Source organism: Myotis daubentonii, chromosome 13 (genome assembly GCF_963259705.1).
Source record: "Myotis daubentonii chromosome 13, mMyoDau2.1, whole genome shotgun sequence".
NCBI lineage: Eukaryota > Metazoa > Chordata > Mammalia > Chiroptera > Vespertilionidae > Myotis > Myotis daubentonii.
Window position 1 is genome coordinate 23127142 of NC_081852.1, and position 21523 is coordinate 23148664.

Genomic DNA, 21523 nt, shown 5'->3' on the forward strand with positions numbered 1-21523 from the left:
ACCCTGCTTGGCAAAGCCGTTTCCCCAGGGGCATGGCTTTTCGAACCTGCAAGCACCATACACGCATACTGGAACTGAACGATGAAACAGAGGGTGGATGGTGAGAGGTAGGTTCCTCACTGTTGGAGTGGGAAGTTATATACAAGCAAGGCGAAAGGCTAGAATGACCTGTGTTACTGGATTAGAGTTGAGAACATGAGTATACACTCATGTTGAGCTTAATATAGAGATGTGTATGTTTTTTATATACATGTATTATATATAAACTAGAGGCCCAGTGCACGGATTCGTTCACCAATGGGGTCCCTTGGCCTGGCCTGTGCCCCTTCACAATCCAGGACCCCTCGGGGGATGTCAGAGGCCCAGTGCATGGATTTGGCCCGATCTCCGCAGGCCAGGCCGAGGGACCCCACTGGTGCACGAATCCATGCACCAGGCCTCTAGTATGCATATAAGATCTTTGGTTAAGACATTAAGCGCCCAGCCTATTTTGTCTTCCAGAAGGAAAGTATAGTCAGTCACCGGTGACTGACAGGATGCTTAATGTGTTAATCTCTTCCCACCCTCCCCCCTCCCCCCTGAGATTCATCAGTCTGTTCCAGGTTTCCATGCCTGTGCGTTGAGTGTCTGCCCCATGGTGGTCAGTGCGCATCATAGCTACCGGTCAAATGGTCAAACAGTCGAATGGTTGGACACTTAGCATATTAGCCTTTTATACATATATTTGTAGATATGTATACATATATAGGTTAATATATTCACATATACTTCCTGCTGTCGGCTGAGAAACCCCAGAGGCAATGACATCCAATAGCAATAAGCACACCTAGTGCCCAGACCGTGGTTTCTAATATCACCCTTTAAAAAGTCTGGCTCACAAACCAATGGACATGGACAACAGAGGGATGAGAGCATGAGTGGGGGGGGAGGAGGAAGATGGGAGTTAATGGGGGGGGGGGGGATGAGGGCACATTTGTAATTCCTTAACTAATAAAGAATTTAAAGATTTTTTTTTTTAAAAAAAAAAGATCCAAAAAAAAAAAAAAAGTCTGGCTCAGTGGACAGAGTTTCAGCCTGCGGACTGAAGGGCCCCAGGTTCGATTCCGGTCAAGGACATGTACCATTGTTGTGGCACATCCCCAGTAGGGGGTGTGCAGGAGGCAGCTGATCAATGTTTCTAACTCTCTATCCCTCTCCCTTCCTCTCTGTAAAAAAAATCAATAAAATATATTAAAAAAAAAGTGCCCCTGGCAGAAATGGCTGATTCTGGAGATGGGACAGGGTATAACTACAAGATGAACTTGAAATATCTTGTGGTGCCAGAAAGCAAGGAAATGCTAAAATAAAATTTTTTTAAAAAGAACCCACTTTACAGATTATTAATTAGTTCTGAGCAGTTTAAACTCAGCTAATAAGATAACCACCTCTAAGAAAACTATACTAGGATTGTCAGTAATTGAATTAAGGATAACACACACAAATACATTATAAACTCTGCTATAACAAGACATAATGAATTAAGTTGGTAAGGGAAGAAGAGTATAAGCCTAGGAAAACAAGCAAAATCAGATAAAAAGTTTTAAGATCAAGGCAAGATTTAGTTTAAAAATGTATGAAAATAGAATGAGTTCTACTATTACTAAAAATTAAGTAATAGGAGGCAGAATTGATAATTCAGCTGAAAATCACTTACATGAAGTAAGAAGCCATAGTAATGAACTAGATGGTAAGGAGTTTACTGTGCGGAATCTCAGAGACTAAGTCATGGGAGGTTTTCACTCCATCATGTCAAGGTAGAGACTCTCCTAAGGGCTGATGGCCTCTAAGAAAAGCCAGACTGAAAGCTTCCACTTTACCAAGAGCTCAGGACTGTCAGCTGAGAGAATGCCAACATTCTCACCAGAAGCAACTCCACCCTCCCCTTCTTTCCCAAGGCACATGCTTCCTTTGCTTCTAAAGTCTATGACTCAAGATAAATATCACATGATCTCACTCATATGTGGAATATAATGATCAACATAATTTGATGAACTAGATCCAGAGACAAATGGTGGGGGGGGGGGTGTAGAGAGCAACCAAAGGACTTGTATGCATGCGTATTAGCATAACCAATGGACACAGGCACTGGGGCGGTCGGGGCTTGCCCGGGGTAGGAATGGCTGGCGGGGGGGAAAGAGGGGTCAATTGGGGAAAAAGAAGACATATGTAAAACTTTAGACAATAATAAAAAAATAAAATAAAGTCTATGACTCCACTCTGGCTAGTGTGCTCAATGGTTAAGCACCGACCTGAGCACCAATGGGTCTCAGGTTCGATTTCCAGTCAAGAGCATGTACCTGGGTTGTGGCTTGCTCCCTGCTGTCCAGAGGCATCCAATCAATGTGTTTCTTTCACAGCCCAGTTTCTCTCTCCCCTCTGTCCTCTGCCCACTGCCCTCTCCCTCCCTCCCTTCCTCTTCCCTGCCCCTTCTCACTCCCTCCCTTCCGCTCTCTGAAAAGCAATGGGGGAAAATCCTCAGATGAGGATTAACAAAAATAAAAAAATAAATGTGTTTCTGAATCTCTTCTCAGATGTTTGTTTATTGTTACCCCTCTTATTTTCAAAATGAAAAAAGGAACTATCAAATAATAATAAAGTCTATGAAATAAAAAGCTATGATAGAGAAAAGAAAAATTTCAATAGATTAAATGACGAAGTTAGAGAAATTGCCAAAAAAGTAGTATGAAAGTCATGAATGTAATTTCTAAATACTGATTTAACAACAACAAAAAGGAATAATAGCTATACCAAAAGGGAAGTGGAGAAAAGGAGTGACTTAAGAAAGCTAAATCCTGCCCAGCCGGCGTGGCTCAGTGGTTGAGCGCCAACCTATGAACCAGGAAGTCACAGTTCAATTCCTAGTCAGGGCACTTGCCCAGGTTGGTCAACCTATGAACCAGGAAGTCACGGTTTGATTCCCAGTCAGGGCACATGCCCAGGTTGCAGACTCGATCCCTAGTAGGGGCATGCAGGAGGCAGCCAATCAATGAATCTCTCTCATTGATGTTTCTCTCTCTCTCTCCCTCTCTTTTCCTCTCTGAAATCAATAAAAATATTTTTTTTTTTAAAAAAAGCTAAATCCTCACCTGATATATAGTAGGCAATCAGTAGCTAATGTCTTAAAATGATGACTCAGGACAGAGGAGATGCATAATATGTAGTCAATGAGGTAAATACTAGAAAAAAAATAACAAAAAATAAATAACAACAGAGTTGGAAGTGTTTGTCTCTGGTTTTCAAAGGGGTACATATATTCATTTGACAAAAGTCAGTTTTTAAAAAGTGATTTAAACTTGCCCTAGCCAGTGTAGCTTGGTTGGTTGGAGCGTCATCCTGTACACTAAAAAGCTGTAGACTAGATTCCCAATCAGGGCACATACCTAGGTTGTGGGTTCAATCCCCCGTTGGGGAGTGTACAAGAGGCAACCAGTCAAATGTTTCTCCCTCACATTGATGTTTCTGTCTTGTCTAAAAATCAGTGACTATGTCCTTGGGTGAGGATAAAATATATATATATTTTTAATCATATATATATACATATTTTTTAATGACAAGTCTATTTGGTTTATTATATAGATTAGAGGTAAATTAATGTGAAGTATAGGAGAGTTCTTACTTCTAAGTGAGCTTTGTTTTGAATTTATATTATGCATTACTTTAAATAATCATATGCAGATGGGCTTTTATAGACAGAATGTGAGCAACATCTATTGATTTATCAATTTTTAAAGGATAACAATGAGTGATGAACATGTTAAGAAAATTAAAGTATGGCTATTAAAAGAATTATGAACATTTATAATTACTTAAGGAATTTTTCTAAAAATTATTTTGACCTAATTACAAGCACCCAAGAAAGAACATTTTCCAGCAGGGGATCCTCAAGTTCACTGCACTTCACAGGTGTCGAATGGCAGGTCAAAGTAGTCACTAGGTCACAAGCCTTTCCCATGCCTCACAAGCACCAGGGGCTTTCTAGGGCGTGGACTGGGTGAGAGCACCTAATAAAAACTTTTGGATAGATAGAACTTGTTAAAGGAACAAGTTCAAAATCATCTCCTCTACCAAAATTTGCCAAAAGTAACTTTATGAAGTCAAGTCTTCAAAGGTCAATCCTACTTCAAGAACTGTATTTTCTTCTCTAGCATTTTTTTGCACATAAAGACAACTTCCGTTTATCATGTATGTGGGACTGTCCCACTATGTTAAGTGACAGGCTTTTAGAGAACAGCGACAACTCAGAAGCATGTTGATAACCGCTATCTATGTTCAAGTTTATGTATTTTATAGCTTTAAAAATCGAGAAGTGAAATAACCTAATTCATTTATCATTTGCTTGTCTTTCAGCAAACCACAGCTTTTCATCATATCCTAATAGGTTGATTTGTGTTGGATACACATAGAATGATTGCATCTTAATTACAGACTCCCAGTTCTGAGCTGTATCAGACTTTGGTGATTTGTGATGATTCACAATAGGCATTTTTCAAAAGACCCAATTTCATTTTGTAGATTTACACTCATCCACAAATAAAATGTACAAAGCATTACAAGTCATTGATTTTATTCCTAACCAGATCTGTACTAACCACATCTTACTAAATTAGCCAGATCTGTACCAACAGAACTGAGCTTAGCATCCAAGTCTCAGTCCATGCTCCGTGTTGATGTTCAACTGAATTCACAATAATCCAAAGAGGACTTCCAAACCTGTGAGAAAACTGCAAAAAAAAAAAAAAAAAAGAGTTGTGTTTTAGAAAGGCTGAGGTCCGTCCGGTATGGGTTGATGGTTGAGCGTGACCAGGAGCTCACGGTTTGATTCCTGGTCCAGGCACATGCCCAGGTTGCAGGCTCGATCCCCAGTTGGGGGCGTGCAGTAGGCAGGCGATCAATGATTCTCTCATCATTGATGTTTCTATCTCTCCCTCTCCCTTCCTCTCTGAAATCAATAAATACATATTTTTTTAAAAAAGAAAAAAAGGCCTTTAGAAAAAACAAAAAAAAGATTAAGAACATGACCTGAGTGAAACATATGCCTGGGACTTAGCTGGCCCAGAAGCCCTCAAAGAAAAATAAATGACGTGTCAGGCTTGGTGCAGAGACCAGGTTGTTTTCAAATTTTAAGCACTTTGCAGTTAATTACTCAGAGCCACTTAATTATATTATTCCCATTTGTTTCACCTGATTTTATCTTTCTTTAGTCTCTTCTGCTTAACCACAGGCAGAAGACTCTCCCTCCCCGACACAGGGAAAGGTGAACTACTTATCACTATTTCTACTCTTTAGCTCAGTGTTCAAGCAGCCCTTTCTTTACAGTATCTCCACCTTCACTCCTCTCATCTGAGACTTCACTAACATTTAACTTACGAAGTCTGCAAGGGTCTTGTTTAAGTGTCTTCTGTGAATTAGCAACTCTGGCCCCCAAAATGAAGTGGGAGAACCCGAACTAACCCTCTAAGTCAGTGGTTCTCAACCTTCCTAATGCCTCGACCCTTTAATACAGTTCCTCATGTTGTGGTGACCCCCAACCATAAAATTATTTTCATTGCTACTTCGTAACTGTAATGTTGCTACTGTTATGAATCGTAATGTAAATATCTGATATGCAGGATGTATTTTGTTACAAATTGAACATAATTAAAGCATAGTGATTAATCACAAAAACAGTATGTAATTATATATGTGTTTTCCGATGGTCATAGGCGACCCCTGTGAAAGGGTCGTTCGACCCCCAAAGGGGTCGCGACCCACAGGTTGAGAACCGCTGCTCTAAGTGCTGTGCCTCATCTCTTAAATACAATGAGACCAAATGGGCAAGAAGGGACTATGTCTGCTATGGTGTAAGTCACAGGGGAAGGCAAATTCTAGAAGCTAAAGTTGTCCAATGAAGAATATCTGCCCTTCTGGACATTTCACTACTGTTTACCCACAAACAAGGGAGAAATACACTCAGTGCCATCTACTCAGCCTTTATTTCCAGAAAGACAAAGATTAGAATAAAGATTGCCATCTCAATTAAATGAAACATCATCTCAACTCCAGAACTACCAAAGAAAAAGCCAGAAAAAGATAACTAGTTTGCCAAACTGTTCTTGACCCACTTTCAACCAAGTCAGTGTAATCGCTAGTCTGAAGTCAGCCTGTTTAGCAGCTGCTCAAATTAGTTCAGTTCTTGGAATGACTTAAGTGGTCAATTCACAGCCCAGAGTGAACCGAAACCTTCAGTTTCATTTGTGAAACACTTCATATATACCAGGCGCTGTGCTAAATGGCACCTCATCACATTTCACCTACTGAACAACTCTGAGTAGCATTACTGTCCATCTTCAGAGAGGGCAAGGTCACCGGGCGGGTAATGAGAGAAGCTGAACTCAGGCCTGTCCAATGTCAAAGCCCTTAAGCTCCTTGTAAGCTGTATCACTAATCAGGGCTGAAAACTGTGTTGGGCAACAGAGGCCACTATGCAGCAGACTGAACTCTGACATGGGAAGACCACCCACTCTATGTAGAATAGTCCACTGCTACCGCTTGTTACTCTTTCCTTATTCTACTTTATCCTAGCAGTTATCTCCAAAAGTACTCATTCATTGAACAAAGACTGATTGTGCTTCTACTGTATTCTAGACACTGAAAACACAGCAGTGAACTAGACACACAACCATCTCTACCCTCACAGAGCTGACATTTACTTAACTTCCTCCTACTTGTCTCCGTATCAAAATCTCCATATAATACATCTGCTTACTATACATTTCCAGCACCTAGAACACCTTCTGGTACGTGGGTTCAACAGACAGCAATTCCATCCAGGACATCCTCAGCAATGGTGTAGAAAACTGGTCAAACAATTCACCAAACGGGTTTGATTGTCATGCAGAGTTCTTTATAGTGCATTGTCATAGTGCTATACTATAAAGTTCTATCAAATTTTAAATAAAATCTTTAAGACATTCCATATTTTTAAAATGTAGAAACAAACCAAGTTTACTCATCTTTAAGAGTTAATTTTTCTGGGTAAAAAAAAAAAAAAAAACACACCTAAGGCAGTAAATGCAGATGAGAAAAAAAAAGAATTTTAAAATAGATATTTATTTGCAAAATAAAAATAAAATAAAATAAACCTAATCTGAATCAGGTTCCTTCTTCTTTCTTCTTGACCCTTTGGAGGAAGTCCCAGGCTCTGTCCTGTCTCTGCCGTGCCCAGTCCGCTGTGTCAGCCACTCCTTCTCCAGCTGTTTCAGCATGTCTGCAGTGAGGAGTCCTTGCTGCACCAACCTGGAAGCAAGGGATTTCTCTTCCGCACTGGGGCAGGGTGGCTCAGCGGCTTTATATCCTAAAGTTTTGGTACCGCGCATCCTTCTTGCTTGGCTCTTCAATGTTCCTGGCAAACGAGACCGGCTGTCTGCTGACACATTGTCCAAATTCAACAGCCTTTGTGCCTCTGAAATTTTAATCAGTTTGGTGATGTTGTGTACACCCTCTTGGATAATGCCATCTAGCTCTTTCTGCAGGTCTCGAACAAGGCTGGCATCTGGAAACATATCTATAAACCGATAGCTGGGAAAAAGACATTACATTATAGCAACAGCTCTTATCACAGTCGCTGAACTACTACAATAATATCAATGACGAAACTATATCTTGACACTGATTTAATTCCAAATGTTGTTTATGCAAAATTTGTTTTGTCTTTGCTCAACTTTTACTTCTGCCCCAACACATCCGAGGAGTACATCATTATGAGGATGGGCCACCACTCCCCCCGACCTGATTCCAATATGGTCCCTCGTGGGACATGCCCCCCCTTTGAGCCAAAACAGCAGGCCCTTCAATAACGTCGCTTTGTATAACACTGTCTCATCATAACACTGATGAGATGCCATGGGAACTTAACTCTGGTTTATATCAATTAGCCTCTGGTAAAATTGGTTTTGTTATACATTCTTTTGCTTAAAGTCGCAGGACCATTAATTGAGGATTTTAATTAACCTCTCAAATGTTAACATATAAATGAATCACCTGGGGAATATAGTTAAAATGCAGAATTTGATTCAGTCTGATATTCTCTATTTCTAATTGCTTCCACCCATTGAGTAGCAAGGACCTAGCGGACCTTCTCACCCACCCATCTTAACTAGAATCCTAAGAATGCTTTAAGTCATTTTTGGATGGGGATTAACCAGGCTCAACTGCCTTTATGGACAATAAACATAATATAGAGCACCCTGCAAATGTGTGCCTAATAGGAAAGAGCAAAAGACCCTTTATAAAACCTTTGATTTGCCCTATTACTTTAAAAAATGAGAGCACATAAAGGAAATATTTGATACCTTAGCCACAGGTAAAGATCCAAGACATCATGGACAGCTTCAAGATCCATGAGGTCTTTAATATTATTAGGTGGATGTAATGGCCATTTAATATATCGGCGTAACCATGCAAAGGTCAAGGGCTCGTTCCTGCTATACTGCCTGGCAAACTGAGAGAAGCAGAAGAAAAGGAATCAGACTCAAGCCTGTGATTAGAAAAAAAAGGAAGCACAAGAAACGTTAACTGTGATTGTGTTTCAATAGGCAGGATGCTTTCTTTCCTTCTTTATACTTATCTGCATTTTAAAGAACATTTAAGCCGAAACCAGTTTGGCTCAGTGGATAGAGCGTCGGCCTGCGGATTGAAAGGTCCCAGGTTCGATTCCGGTCAGGGGCATGTACCTGGGTTGTGGGCACATCCCCAGTGGGGGATGCGCAGGAGGCGGCTGATTGATGTTTCTCTCTCATCTATGTTTCTGACTCTCTATCTCTCTCCCTTCCTCTCTGTAAAAAAATCAATTAAATATATCTTTAAAAAAAAAATAAAGAACATTTAATATTTTATAAAGGTAACCTTTTAAAAGGTGGGGGAATGACATCCTTCTTTTTATAAAATCAATCCTCAGAGGCCATCAATGGCTCTTTTGAAGTTCAGCAATAATGGAGATCAAGGAAAAATCTCTAGATTTCACATTCTCATCATTAAACAGAACACATAAGCAACTGTTAAACTGTCCTTTCTCCTTAGTAAATGCTTCTGCTTCATTAGAATAATTTGAAGAATGGTGTAAGTGGGTTCAGACATGGGCTCAAACTCCATCTACGGCAGCATTTAAGACCTCTGTTCCATAAACATCAACCTACGCTAGCTAACTCTCTAACAAATGCCAGCTCTAAGAAACATATTTCCTAGGTAAATACCTGGACAGGGAAGACCTCTAAGACAAAATAAGGGAAAAAGAAAACAGTGAGTTGCAGAAAAATTCATTAGAACATTTATGGGAAAACACCCCCACAACAAAACTAGAATTCCTACATGTATACCTATGTAGGCAAATGCAACTGGAAAGGTCTGCAAGATTACATACAAACTGATAATAGTTATGCCAAAGAACTAAGATTGGAGGAGGTAGCCCAATTTATCCTATCGTAATGTTTTAATTTTGTGCAAAGGGAAAGTATTTCTGTATTATTTATGCAATTTAAAAATAATTTTGAATTTAGAAATAGAGTTGATAAAAACAGAGCTAATATGCAGAATGCTAAGGTCTATAAAGAAATGGCAGCGGAACTACAACCATGAGTCAGGAAGAGATTCAGAGAGGAGACCTTTGGGTTTAGTGTGCTGGCAAGGGAGAGCAAGGGCCCAGAGAGGTGAGGACACAGCGTCCACTGCCCTTCCCCGGCCCTGTTTTGGTGACTTCTGTGCTCCTCAGAATTGTATCCCTACCCACATGAGTGAAAATAAAAGGAACCAGAACTCTGGCACCAAACACATGCAAGACAACATTCCCTGGCTCAGTGTCTTATGGTTAAGAAAACTGAATACCATTGCCACTACTAAACCCCTGGCCCCTCCCTTCCAAAAATATTACCCATCACCAATAAGGAAAAAGTGTATCATCGGGCAAAGACCCCCTTCCCTTGAAAAAAATTGTATTTAATTATTTTTTTCCTAATATATTTTATTGATTTTTTACAGAGAAAAACGGAGAGGGACAGTTAGAAACATCGATGAGAAACATCGATCAGCTGCCTCCTGCACACTCCCCACTGGGGATGTGCCTGCAACCCAGGTACATGCCCTTGACCGGAATTGAATCTGGGACCCTTGAGTCCGCAGGCCGACGCTCTATCCGCTGAGCCAAACCGGTTAGGGCTGTATTTAATTATTTTTGTTTTAGCTTCTTCACAAAGGCTACCACATAAGCCCAAATACAAAGCAAAAAATTATTTGTAAGAAATAGAGAGTCACTTTATATTTAAGTTCTTACATATGATCTCATATTAAAGGACAGTCTCCAACTGTTTTGAGTAACAAAGTACTGTTTGGGGAAAATACCTCAACCAGAAACAACCCAAATTTCCTGAAGATGCAGGCTTACCTGTAACAGTGACGAGCAGACGAAAGGCTGCTTCTTGTTGATAGGGGCTGTGCAGAACACGTACCTTACTCGCAGGCTTAATGGAATATGCTGCGTCAACTCTGCAGAAAACTTAAAATCATCCAGATTGCAGACAAAATACTGCCCATCAACTTGGGAAAAGTCTACAAAAATATCCTAGGGGGCAAAAAGACATATTAAATCACTGGACTGCCTAACTGGGCATGAATAAAGTACTCACATCTACAAACAACAACCTCTTTAACCCATAACAGACTTCTAGAAAGGCCTACTTTATTCATTGCCCCCTCAAGCTAATAATTCCTCCATAACCTTCCCAACCTAAAATACTCAGACAAAAGTCCCAAACGCTTTTAAAAGTTTTCACTTTTAACATAAACTTCATATATAGCAACTTCACAAAAACAGCCTATCCATTCATGCCCATGAGGTTAACTAGTAATTATCTGACATATCAAAATTTTTGTTTTTTATTTTCTTTTTGAGCATTTTTATGAGTTTATTTGAGCCAAAACTGATGACAGTTGCAGGGAAGCAACGTTTCAAATGCTCCAATTTTTTATTTTTCAATTATAGTAGATGTACAATATTCTATTCGTGTACAACCCAGGGATTAGACATTTAGTCACTTATGAAGTGATCACCCTGATAAACCTAGTACCCATCTGACACCATACATGGTTATTAAAAATTATTGATTTAATTCCCCTTGCTGTACTATATATCCCCATGACCATAATTACCAATTTGTGCTTCTTTTTCTTAAATATATTTTATTAATCTTTAACAATAAAATCAATACCCTCCCTTACAGAGAGGAAGGGACAGGGATAGAGAGTTAGAAACATCGATGAGAGAGAAACATCGATCAGCTGCCTCCTGTGCACCCCCTACTGGGGATGCGCCCGCAACCCAGGTACATGCCCTTGACCGGAATCGAACCTGGGACCCTTCATTCCTCAGGCTGACACTCTATCCACTGAGCCAAACCGGTTAGGGCCAATTTGTACTTCTTAATCCCTTCATCTTTTTCACCAATTCCCCCAACCCCACTCCCATCAGGCAACTGTCAAAATATTCTCTATATCTATGAGTCTGTTTCTGTTCTACTTGTTCATTTATTTTCTTTTTAGATTCCACATATAAGTGAAGTCTATGGCATTTGCCTTTCTCTTTCTGACTTATTTCACTGAGCAAAATACCCTCTAGGCCCATCCATGTTGTTGCAGATGGCAAGATTTCATTCCATATGGCTGCATCATATTTCATTGTGCACATGCACCACTTCTTCATCCACTCATCTCTCGATGGACACATAGAATCAAAGGACAGATAAAAAGAGCTTCCCAGACAAGAAAAAGCTAAAGGGGTTCATCATCACTAGACCAGTATTACAAGAAATGTTACAGTCAAGAAGAAGAAGAAAGAAAAAGAAAGAGGAAGAAGAGAAAGAGGGGGAAAAAGGAAATATCAAAAACATAAATACAAATGGATTAAATGCTCCAATCAAAAGGTGCATGGTAGCTGAATGGATAACAAAAGACCCTCACGTAGTATGCTGCCTACAAGAGACTCACTTCAGAGAGAAAGACACATGTACTCAAAGCAAAGAGATGGGAAAAGGCATTTCACAAAAATGGAAACAAACAAAAAGCTGGGGAAGCAATACTTATACCAGACAAAATAGACTTTAAAACAAAGGTTATAACAAGAGACACAAAAAGACCCAGCAATGCCACTTTAGGGTACTGTATTTATCTGAAGAAACCTAAAACACTAAATCAAAAAAGACATGTGCAGCCATGTGCAAACATACTCATTGCAGTATTGTTTACAAAAGCCAACGTATCAATACTTTTGGAAAGGGATTTAAAGTGATTTCCTACTTACAATGAGATTGGACAGTGTTGTATCAGGCAGATGGTAGGCAAACATTTCAATCTGTTCAGCAGTTGGATGAAGACCAGCTGCCTTTAGTAAAAGAAAAAAACAATAATAAGCTTATTTTTTAAAAATATATATTTATTGATTTCAGAGAGGAAGGGAGAGGGAGAGATAGATAGAAACATCAATGATGAGAGAGAATCACTGACTGGCTGCCTCCTGCACGCCCCCTACCGGGGATCGAGCCTACAACCCCGGGGCATGTGCCCTTGACCGGAATCGAACCTGGAAGCCTTTGGTCCACAGGCCGACACTCTATCTACTGAGCCAAACCAGCTAGGGCAAGCTTATTTTTTTTTTAAAGGAGAAGTTTTCCTAAGTTAATTCAAAATAAAGTCTTGAGTAAAGAATTTGAGTAAAATAGAGAAAAGCATCATCATTTTCCCATTTATTACCAATTTAAAAAGCTAATGAGATGATCTAATAAAACTAACCAATTATACCCAGTGAGTAGTCAATCTTATATTCACATTTTAGTTATACAGTGTCTGACACATAAATACATGAAAAATGTCTAAACTGGAGGTCAGGTACCTCTTTAACTGAATACTGCAGTGTTACGGAATGCCTTCAGGTAAGTATAAGCTGGGGGGCGGGGGGGAATGGGAAAGAGGACAGGAGAGTGATGTGAATCATGGTCGGAGGAAGAGAATGAGCACAAGAATGAGGTTCTGTGCACAGGGGGGAAATGGTGTGTCGTTATCAACTACACTCTCAACAAAAGCTACAGAAATTATTTCAACCTCAGCTTCCCTCTAAAAACTTTTCCTGTGTTATCTCACTTACATTCCCCTTTACCCAGGGCCACTGAAGAATGAAAAGAGCCACATTTAGAAATATTTCCAGGCAACTTTAAATTGTAACAGTTAGGCCCAGCTGGTGTGCCTCAGTTGGTTGAGCATCAACCAGGAGGTCACAGTTGATTATGGTCAGGGAACACGCCTGGGTTTCGGGGTCCATCCCCAGTAGGGGGCGCAAGGGAGGCATCCAATTGATGTTTCTCTCATCATTGATGTTTCTATCTCTCTCCCTTCCTCTCTCTGAAGTCAATAAAAACATATTTTAAAAAAACTGTAACAGCTAGTTTGTTGAAAATATGTACACTTCTGTCTCATTAACTACATTTGTCCTTATTGGCTCACAATTGTGTCGCTTAGTGCTGTTTTTGTCCCACACTCAAGGGTTTCTTCTACATTCAAGCTCCTGACAAGTTTTCAGTCTGCTTATATAGCTGAGTGCCCACCTGAAGCAATTGTGCCCCTACCCCCACCTTCTGCTTGGTTATAGGAAGAACGAAAGGAAATTAGGTTCACTAAACTTTTCAAACTGGATCTTTCACCTGCACACCATTCTCAACCAGGAGTCTCTATTCTTCTCCAAAGCAATAAAGTAGGGCTTGCTTGCTTTTAATATATTTTTATTGATTTCAGAGAGGAAGGGAGAGGGAAAAAGAGAGATAGGAACATCAATGATGAGAGAGAATCATTGACTGGCTGCCTCCTGCACGCCCCCCACTAGGGATTGAGCCTGCAACCCAGGCATGTGCCCTTGACCAGAATCAAACCCAGGACCCTTCAGTCCACAGGCTGATGCTCCATCCACTGAGCCAAACCAGCTAGGGCAAGTAGGGCTTTCTTGACATAATTTTCATGGTATAAAATTTCTCTTTTGTTACCGCGTGTCTGAGGCAAGAGTCTGGAGGGAGGGTGAAGGATGGCATGACTGTCCTCCAAAGAGGAGTAATTAACCTTACCTTTATAGGCTCGACAGGCTTATTCAAAATCTCCTTTAATAAACGGAGGTCTTCTCGATTCATTGTTGTAACCTCTCCTTCTTTATATTTCGAACTGAATCTACCAGCTCTGCCAGCAATCTGTAAGGCTTGAGAAGTGGTGATTGGTTCTAGTTCCTTCTCTCCCTTTTCATTGATACTGGGCTTTATAAGGGAATAAAAAATAATTCTTCTTATGCTCCTGAAATAGAAATAAAAGTGATCTCACAGACGAAAAACTCTCCATGACTGGTTCACTGCAGAAACACTCACTCAATTCTAGGTTAGACTACTTGCAACCTTGCCCGCAGTTTTCAAAATAAGAGAAAGAGGTTTGTTGGTAATTCTTTCTTCCCTTTAAATAGTATTTTTCAACAACTGTGTAAATTTACTAGAATTTATCAACTTGTACTTTTACAATGGGTGAACTGTATAGTATGTAAATTATACCTCAATAAGGCTAAAGATTAACATTTTTTTACAAATAAACCACATAGTGTTCTCATAGTGTTGCCTTTTTTTAAAAATATATTTTTATACTTCAGAGAAGAAGGCATAGAGAGATAGAAACATCAATGATGAGAGAGAATCATTGATTGGCTGCCTCCTGCATGCCTACTGGGGATGGAGCCCACAAACTGGGCATGTGCCCTTGAGTGGAATCGAACCTGGGATCCTTTAGTCCGCAGGCCAACGTTCTATCCACTGAGCCAAACCAGCTAGGGCTCAAGCTGCTTTTACAAGTTGGATATTAACAGTTTGAATAGTTTTTTTGATTCATTCCCCAGAGAGGAATATTTAGGCTTAGTACTGTTATCCTTACAGATAATAGCTAGCCCTACAAGCACAGTAGGCACTCACACACCTTGTCAACTGAGAAACTAAAAGTAAAGTAAGGTAATATAACAGGATAGCAGTGGTAGGGAGCAGCACTCCAAGTCTGAGCTATATGATACTTTCTTTTTATTCCCTTACCAGGTGTAAACAAGGTAAATCTCCGATCTATATGGTAATACCCATTCTCCAAAGTGGTCATTCTAATGCCAATTAGAAAATTTTTAATTGCCATCTAACCCACTGAATATCCATGATTGCTTAAAAAAAAAAAAAAAAAATCACTTACAAATTAAGTCCCATGCCAATTGCATCTGTAGCAACCAGGACTTTGCATGGATCATCAGGATCATTAAACTTTTTTGCTTGAGCAAGTTTGGTCCCTAGAATAAGTAGTTTATGTTAAATCAGTGTTCTCAATCTTTTACTGTATCTTAAAAACCCTCACCCCCTACTTTCTATTCTTATGGATAAAATTCTTACTGCTTCAAGGTTATTTCTTTATATCCTCAAAGAGCTACTTATCCTTTATTTCCACTCTTTTAAATATCCCCACATATAGCAACACAATCCCACACCACACTAGCCTTCTCACTTCTGAAGACATGTAGTAACAGATTTCAGGACTACAATTTGGGGAATATTACTCAAGTTCATGGGTAATGACATTTCTGTAAAAAACTCTTTAATTCAAAATTTAAAATAACAGCAAATAATAAGAGCTAGAAATAATTAAAATATTTCTATCCCCACCAAGATAAACTAGAGAAATACTTATTTTATATGACCTATAACAAATAACTAATATATCAAGCATCTTAATTCAATATCTTTTACTGTGTTTTCTATACATATTCAACATAAATGGCAAAAATAAGATTTACTATTCTCTCATGATGAAAGCCAGTAATTACCAGGTGGGAGACTGCCATATATAACAGCTGATTCCAATCCCCGAATTTCAATCTGTCGACTCACAGAATAAATATCATTCTTGCTAAAACAGACAATGCAGTCCCCAGGCCGAAGGTTGTCTAAAGATTCTAATGCATGATCCAGCACAGAAATGGGTGTAAGCCTTGTATAGTTTCGAACCTTTAATAAAGATATGATATTGTAAAATAACACACCAAACTAAATTTCATGTGACTAACAATTAAGTGAAAAACTTGCTAAAAGCTAAAAACAAGGTCCATTGTTTTTCAAAGGGAAATACAGAAAAGCATTTATTTTAATATTCATTCCTATTTCTAAATTAACTAAATGCTAAACAGTGTTTCATAAATTTTTCAAAGCACTTTCATATACATTTGATTTTCTTTTTCCCCTCATTGATTTTAGAGAGAAACATCGATGTGAGAGAGACACATCAACTGGTTGCCTCCCGCACATGCTTTGATCGGCGCCAGGGATCGAGCCTGCAATCAAGGTGTGTGCCCTTGACAGGAATGGAATCCACAACTCCTCAGTCCAAGGGAGAACACTAACCACTTGGCAACTGGCTAGGGCTACATTTGATTCTCATGGCAACTTTATAAGTTCAGAAGGGTTATTCACTGTTATTTTCTTTTACGAAAAAGTAAAAGAGAGCCCTATAAAAGATCAGGTCTCGCCGAAACCGGTTTGGCTCAGTGGATAGAGCGTCGGCCTGCGGACTCAAGGGTCCCAGGTTCGATTCCGGTCAAGGGCATGTACCTGGATTGCAGGCACATCCCCAGTGGGGGATGTGCAGGAGGCAGCTGATCGATGTTTCTCTCTCATCGATGTTTCTAGCTCTCTATCTCTCTCCCTTCCTCTCTGTAAAAAATCAATAAAATATATTAAAAAAAAAAAAAATCAGGTCTCAAGAGGATTTTCCCAGTTCTAGCCTTCTACAATTTGCCTAAGAATACAAAACTAGTAACAGCAAAGCCACGACTAGAACCCAGAATTTCTTCTACTACATTTCTCTCCCTGAAAGCTGAACACAAAACTAAAGTAATGGACCAATTTTTAAATATTTCTTCATCTTATTATAGAACTCTGGTAAAGAAAACAAAAAGTAGGATTAAAAGAAAACCAATTACTTCTTACTCTAAGAATTTGAAAAGGGATACAAACTATTTCTAGCAATTAGATGTATATCAAAGGCCCCAATTACCTGACATCCGAGACTTTAAAAACTACAAGCTTCTGCCCTGGCCAGTGTGGCTCAGTTGGTTGGAGCAATGTCCCTGGACACCGAAAGGTGGCAGGTTTGATTCCGCTAGGGCATAACCCCAGGTTGCAGGTTTGACCCCTGGTCAGGTGGAGGCAACCGACAGATGTTTTACTCTCACATGGATGTTTCGTTCTCTCCCCTCCCCCACCATTCCTCGCTCTAAAATCAATAAAAAGAAAAAGAAAAAGCACAAACTTTTGCTGAACCTCAAACTTCCAATATTCCTGACTTATTTAATTCTGAAGAGATCTGCTGAAACTCTAAAAGTTTTTGTCAAGAGAATATGAAGCATCTCCTGTACTTTTAGAAGACAGGGTAAGATGGCCACTCTGTCAGAACTCCAAATATGAGGTTAAATCAATTATCTATTACCTAGTCAACTACAAGGAAATAAAGCTTTCTTTCTAGTTAAGTTCTGATTTACCACTACCTGGGGCCTATGAAGCCACTGCCTGGGTGCTCTGGGCTATTTGCTATGCCATCTTGAGAACAAAGCATATAATTGAGTACCTCCACTTCCTCCCCAGTCGTGTACAAAAGCTCAGTAACCAGGTCAATAGCAGCAGCTTCTCCACATAAATGAACCTCTTCAGCACACAGTCCTGTTAAATGCAAAATCACAAGTTAAAAAATTTTAAAGACATGAAAGTAAATATGCAACACTTTACACAGCAAACAATGTATGTATTTTTAATCCTCACCCGAGAACATTTTTTAAATTGATTTTGAGAGAGAGAAACATTGATGTAGAGAAAAATCAATCTGTTGCCTCCCCTTCGCTCACTGACTGGGGAGGGAACCCCCAACCTAGATATGTGCCCTAACCAGGAATCAAACCCATAACCTTTTGGTGTATGGGACGACACTCCAACCAACCGAGCCACCAGGCCAGGGCTAGCAAAAATATTTTAAGTTTGTTTCTATTGCTTTACAACATTACAAAATGTTTTCATAAATATTATCTCTTTGATTCAAACCTCAAAACAATAATATACTGGGCAAAGACTAACTACATTTTTATAAACATCGGGGCTTTTAAATTGCTTTGGCCAAGGTGTTGAGTCTAGAGGGTGATGTCAGCCAGGACTAGTACCTGGCATTTTGTGATTAGTACTGAACATTAGCTTCCATGGAATCAGTGAGGTGCCTCAGAGGCTGGGGCTGGAGGGCAGAAGGAACTCCCATCTCCTTACCCCTTAGCAGATCTGCTTTCATCCATTTTACATTAAGGTTTCAATGAATACTCTTTATTTGGAAAAGAGTTCAGCTGTTTGTTTTTAAATCTGAGAACACCTGTCCTACAATATGCTGATCAAAAATTCACTCCAGCTCTGGCCAGATAGCTCAGTTTAGTTAGAGCATCGTTCCAATACACCAATGTTGTAGGTTCGATCTCTGGTCAGGGCACCTACAAAGAATCAACCAATGAGTACATAAATAAGTTGGACAACAAATTAAAGTTTCTCTTTCTATCTCCCTGCCGCCATCAATAATTTTTTAAAATTTTAATTCACTCCAATTATCAAGCATTAGAAATACTCATTCATGTCCATGGACCTCAATAACTCCACTTCCAGGAGCCTATCCTAAAGAAATAATAAAATATATGAATAAAAAGCTATGGCCACAAGGATTTTTACTGCAACATTATTAATAACACTAGAGGCCCAGTGCACAAAAATTTGTGCACTCGGGGGGGAGGGGGAGGTCCCTCAGCCCAGCCTGTGCCCTCTCACAGTCTGGGACCCCTCGGGAGATAACGACCTGCTGGCTTAGGCCTGCTCCCGGGTGGCAGAGGGCAGGCCCAATCCCTAGGTGCAGCCCCTGGTCGGGCTCAGAGCAGGGCCGATTGGGGAATTGGGGCACCGCCCCCTGTCATGCACAGAGCAGGGCTGATTGGAAGGTTGCGATGCCACCCTCAGTCCCGCTCAGGGTAGGGCCGATTGGGGGGTTGGGGCATCACCCCCTGTCAAACTCAAGGCAGGGTCGATGGGAGGTTGCGGTGCCACCCCATCATGCACAGAGCAGGGCCAATCAGGGGGTTGGGGCGCAGCCCCGTCACGCACAGAGCAAGGCCCATCTCGGGGGTTGGGGCTCCTTACCCTGTCACGTACAGAGCAGGGCGGATCAGGGGGTTTGGGCGTCACCCTCTATCACCCACAGAGCAGGGCTGATCAGGGGGTTGGGGCACCACTACTGTCACATTCAGGGCAGGGCCGATGGGGAGGTTATGGCTCTACCCCATCACACACAGAGCAGGGCCCATGGAGGGGGGGTTGGGGTGCCACACCCTGTCACACACAGAGCAGGGCCGATCAGGGGGTTGGGGAGCTCCCCCCTATCAGGCACAGAGCAGGGCTGATCAGGGGGTTGGGGCGCCTTCCCCCGTCACAAACAGAGCAGGGCTGATAGGGAGGTTGTGGCCCCGCCCCCTGTCACACACAGAGCCGCAGGGTGATCAGGGGGTTTGGGCGCTGCCCCGTCACACTGATCCCGGTGCCGGGAGGCATATTACCCTTTTACTATATAGAATAGAGGCCTGGTGCTGGTTTGCCCTGAAGGGTGTCCTGGATCAGGGTGGGGGTCCCCACTGGGGTGCCTGGCCAGCCTGGGTGAGGGGATGATGGCTGTTTGCAGCTGGTCACACACCCTTTAGGGTGGGGGTCCCCACTGGGGTGCCTGGCCAGTCTGGGTGAGGGGCTGAGGGCTGTTTTCAGGCTGGCGGGTGACTGACGCTCCCAACTGCTCCTTTTTTCTTTTCTTTTTTTTTATTCTGGGCCAGCTTTCGCTCTGGCTCCAGCTCTGAGGCCTCTGCTGCTAAAAGCAGGTATCTAGTTTGTTTGGGTTCTATAGTCGAAACATTGTATCAACTCCAGCTCTGAGATCCCGGCGGGCTGAAAGCAGGTTTCTGGGGTTTTGTTTAGCTTCTATATTTGTAACTATGTTTCAAACTGCAAGCTCAGAAGCCGGCAAGGCAGGCGGGGAATGCTGGTTTCCTCCGTCACTGAAGCAAGCAAGCCTCATGTTAGCTTCAAGCTGCCGGGCTGCTGGCCGCCATCTTGGCTGGCAGTTAATTTGCATATCTCGCTGATTAGCCAATGGGAAGGGTAGCGGACATATGCCAATTACCATGTTTCTCTTTTATTAGATAGGATAATGTTATTCCAAAAAAATGTTGGAAACAACAGAACTGAAAAAAGCAAGATACAAAATTATATAGTCACAAAACTGGCATGAAACACACCAAATCTTAATAATGGTTATACATATGGTGAGATTTGAATACTTTAACTTTAAGTGGTTATGCTAATTTCATAATAGGAAAAATAGGCTTCCCATTATTTAAATAATATTTAGAAAATAAAACTGAACATTTAGCTGACTTTTTTGTTTGATTTGTTTCAAAAGAAAGAATCTAGCTGGCTCTACTTGGTAACGTCCAGCAGATAATGCATCTCAGTGCAGATGTCACAAAGCACAGGTTTTAAGCATTAAGACCACCAACCTAGAAGTGCTCTGGTCCAGGCCCATCCTCTGGCTGGGTCTTTAATCATTTGAATTTCATCAATCACAGCCACTTCATCTTAAAATAAAAAGTTATCATGAGCAATATAAGTACTTAAATAGTATTGCAAACAAATTACAACACCAACATTTCAAGCTTTCATCACCACCAGTCATCAACCCCACTGATCACTCAGTGCTTCTTTCCTGGCAGTCTTGTTCTCAGGGCTTTACAATTATAACTCATTTAATCCTCACAACAAATATAAAAGGAAAGTCATCATCTTCTTCATTTTACAGAAGAATAAACTGAGGCCCAGAGAAGTTAAGTCATGACCCAAGGATACAGTATGTACAGGTAAGTATAAGATCAAAAAAACATGAAATTCCAACCCAGGCCATCCAGCTCCAAAGTCCAGACTGTTAACCACTCTACTGCACTGCCTCGCACATTAAGCAGGTTCATTTGTCCTATTTCTGCAATCTCAGGGACAGCCTGGAGAATCTGCCTAATGAGAACTAACACACCTGCACTGCGGTAAAAGAAAAAAGTATCTATGCTCCCAGGAACCAGGAGCAGATAGCCCACAGTAAATGAAGCCTCTCTGCCACAGGAGCCCAGACAGGTGTGAGGAGCAGAAAGTGGAGTGGAAAGTGCAATCCCCTGAGTCCCAGCAATGCTCATTCTTAGGGAACTTAAGCTCATCACTACGGCAAAAATTAGTGCTGAATTTTATTTTAATGCTTCCAACCATATTACTTTATTCTTTTTAAATCATTTAATTGTATTTTAAAT

At 40.8% G+C, this 21523-nt stretch overlaps 1 protein-coding gene across 5 annotated transcripts in view; it reads right to left on the reverse strand.

Annotated features, from left to right (window-relative positions):
* Positions 1–3109: 3109 nt before the first annotated feature.
* SUPV3L1 (Suv3 like RNA helicase) overlaps positions 3110–21523 on the reverse strand; it is a 29855-nt gene continuing 11441 nt past the window's right edge. For 3 of the 5 annotated variants that reach the window (XM_059662510.1, XM_059662507.1, XM_059662511.1), the window contains 9 exons: positions 20729–20806; positions 17734–17825; positions 15938–16118; positions 15313–15406; positions 14172–14391; positions 12365–12445; positions 10454–10630; positions 8370–8518; positions 7110–7596 (listed from right to left, as the gene is read on the reverse strand). In XM_059662510.1, the coding sequence (XP_059518493.1) occupies positions 7161–7596; positions 8370–8518; positions 10454–10630; positions 12365–12445; positions 14172–14391; positions 15313–15406; positions 15938–16118; positions 17734–17825; positions 20729–20806 (1508 nt within the window). In that variant the 3' untranslated portion in view covers positions 7110–7160. Of the gene's footprint in view, positions 4761–7109; positions 7597–8369; positions 8519–10453; positions 10631–12364; positions 12446–14171; positions 14392–15312; positions 15407–15937; positions 16119–17733; positions 17826–20728; positions 20807–21523 lie in introns of those variants that run through there. The other 2 variants (XM_059662509.1, XM_059662508.1) reach the window with 2 other exon arrangements.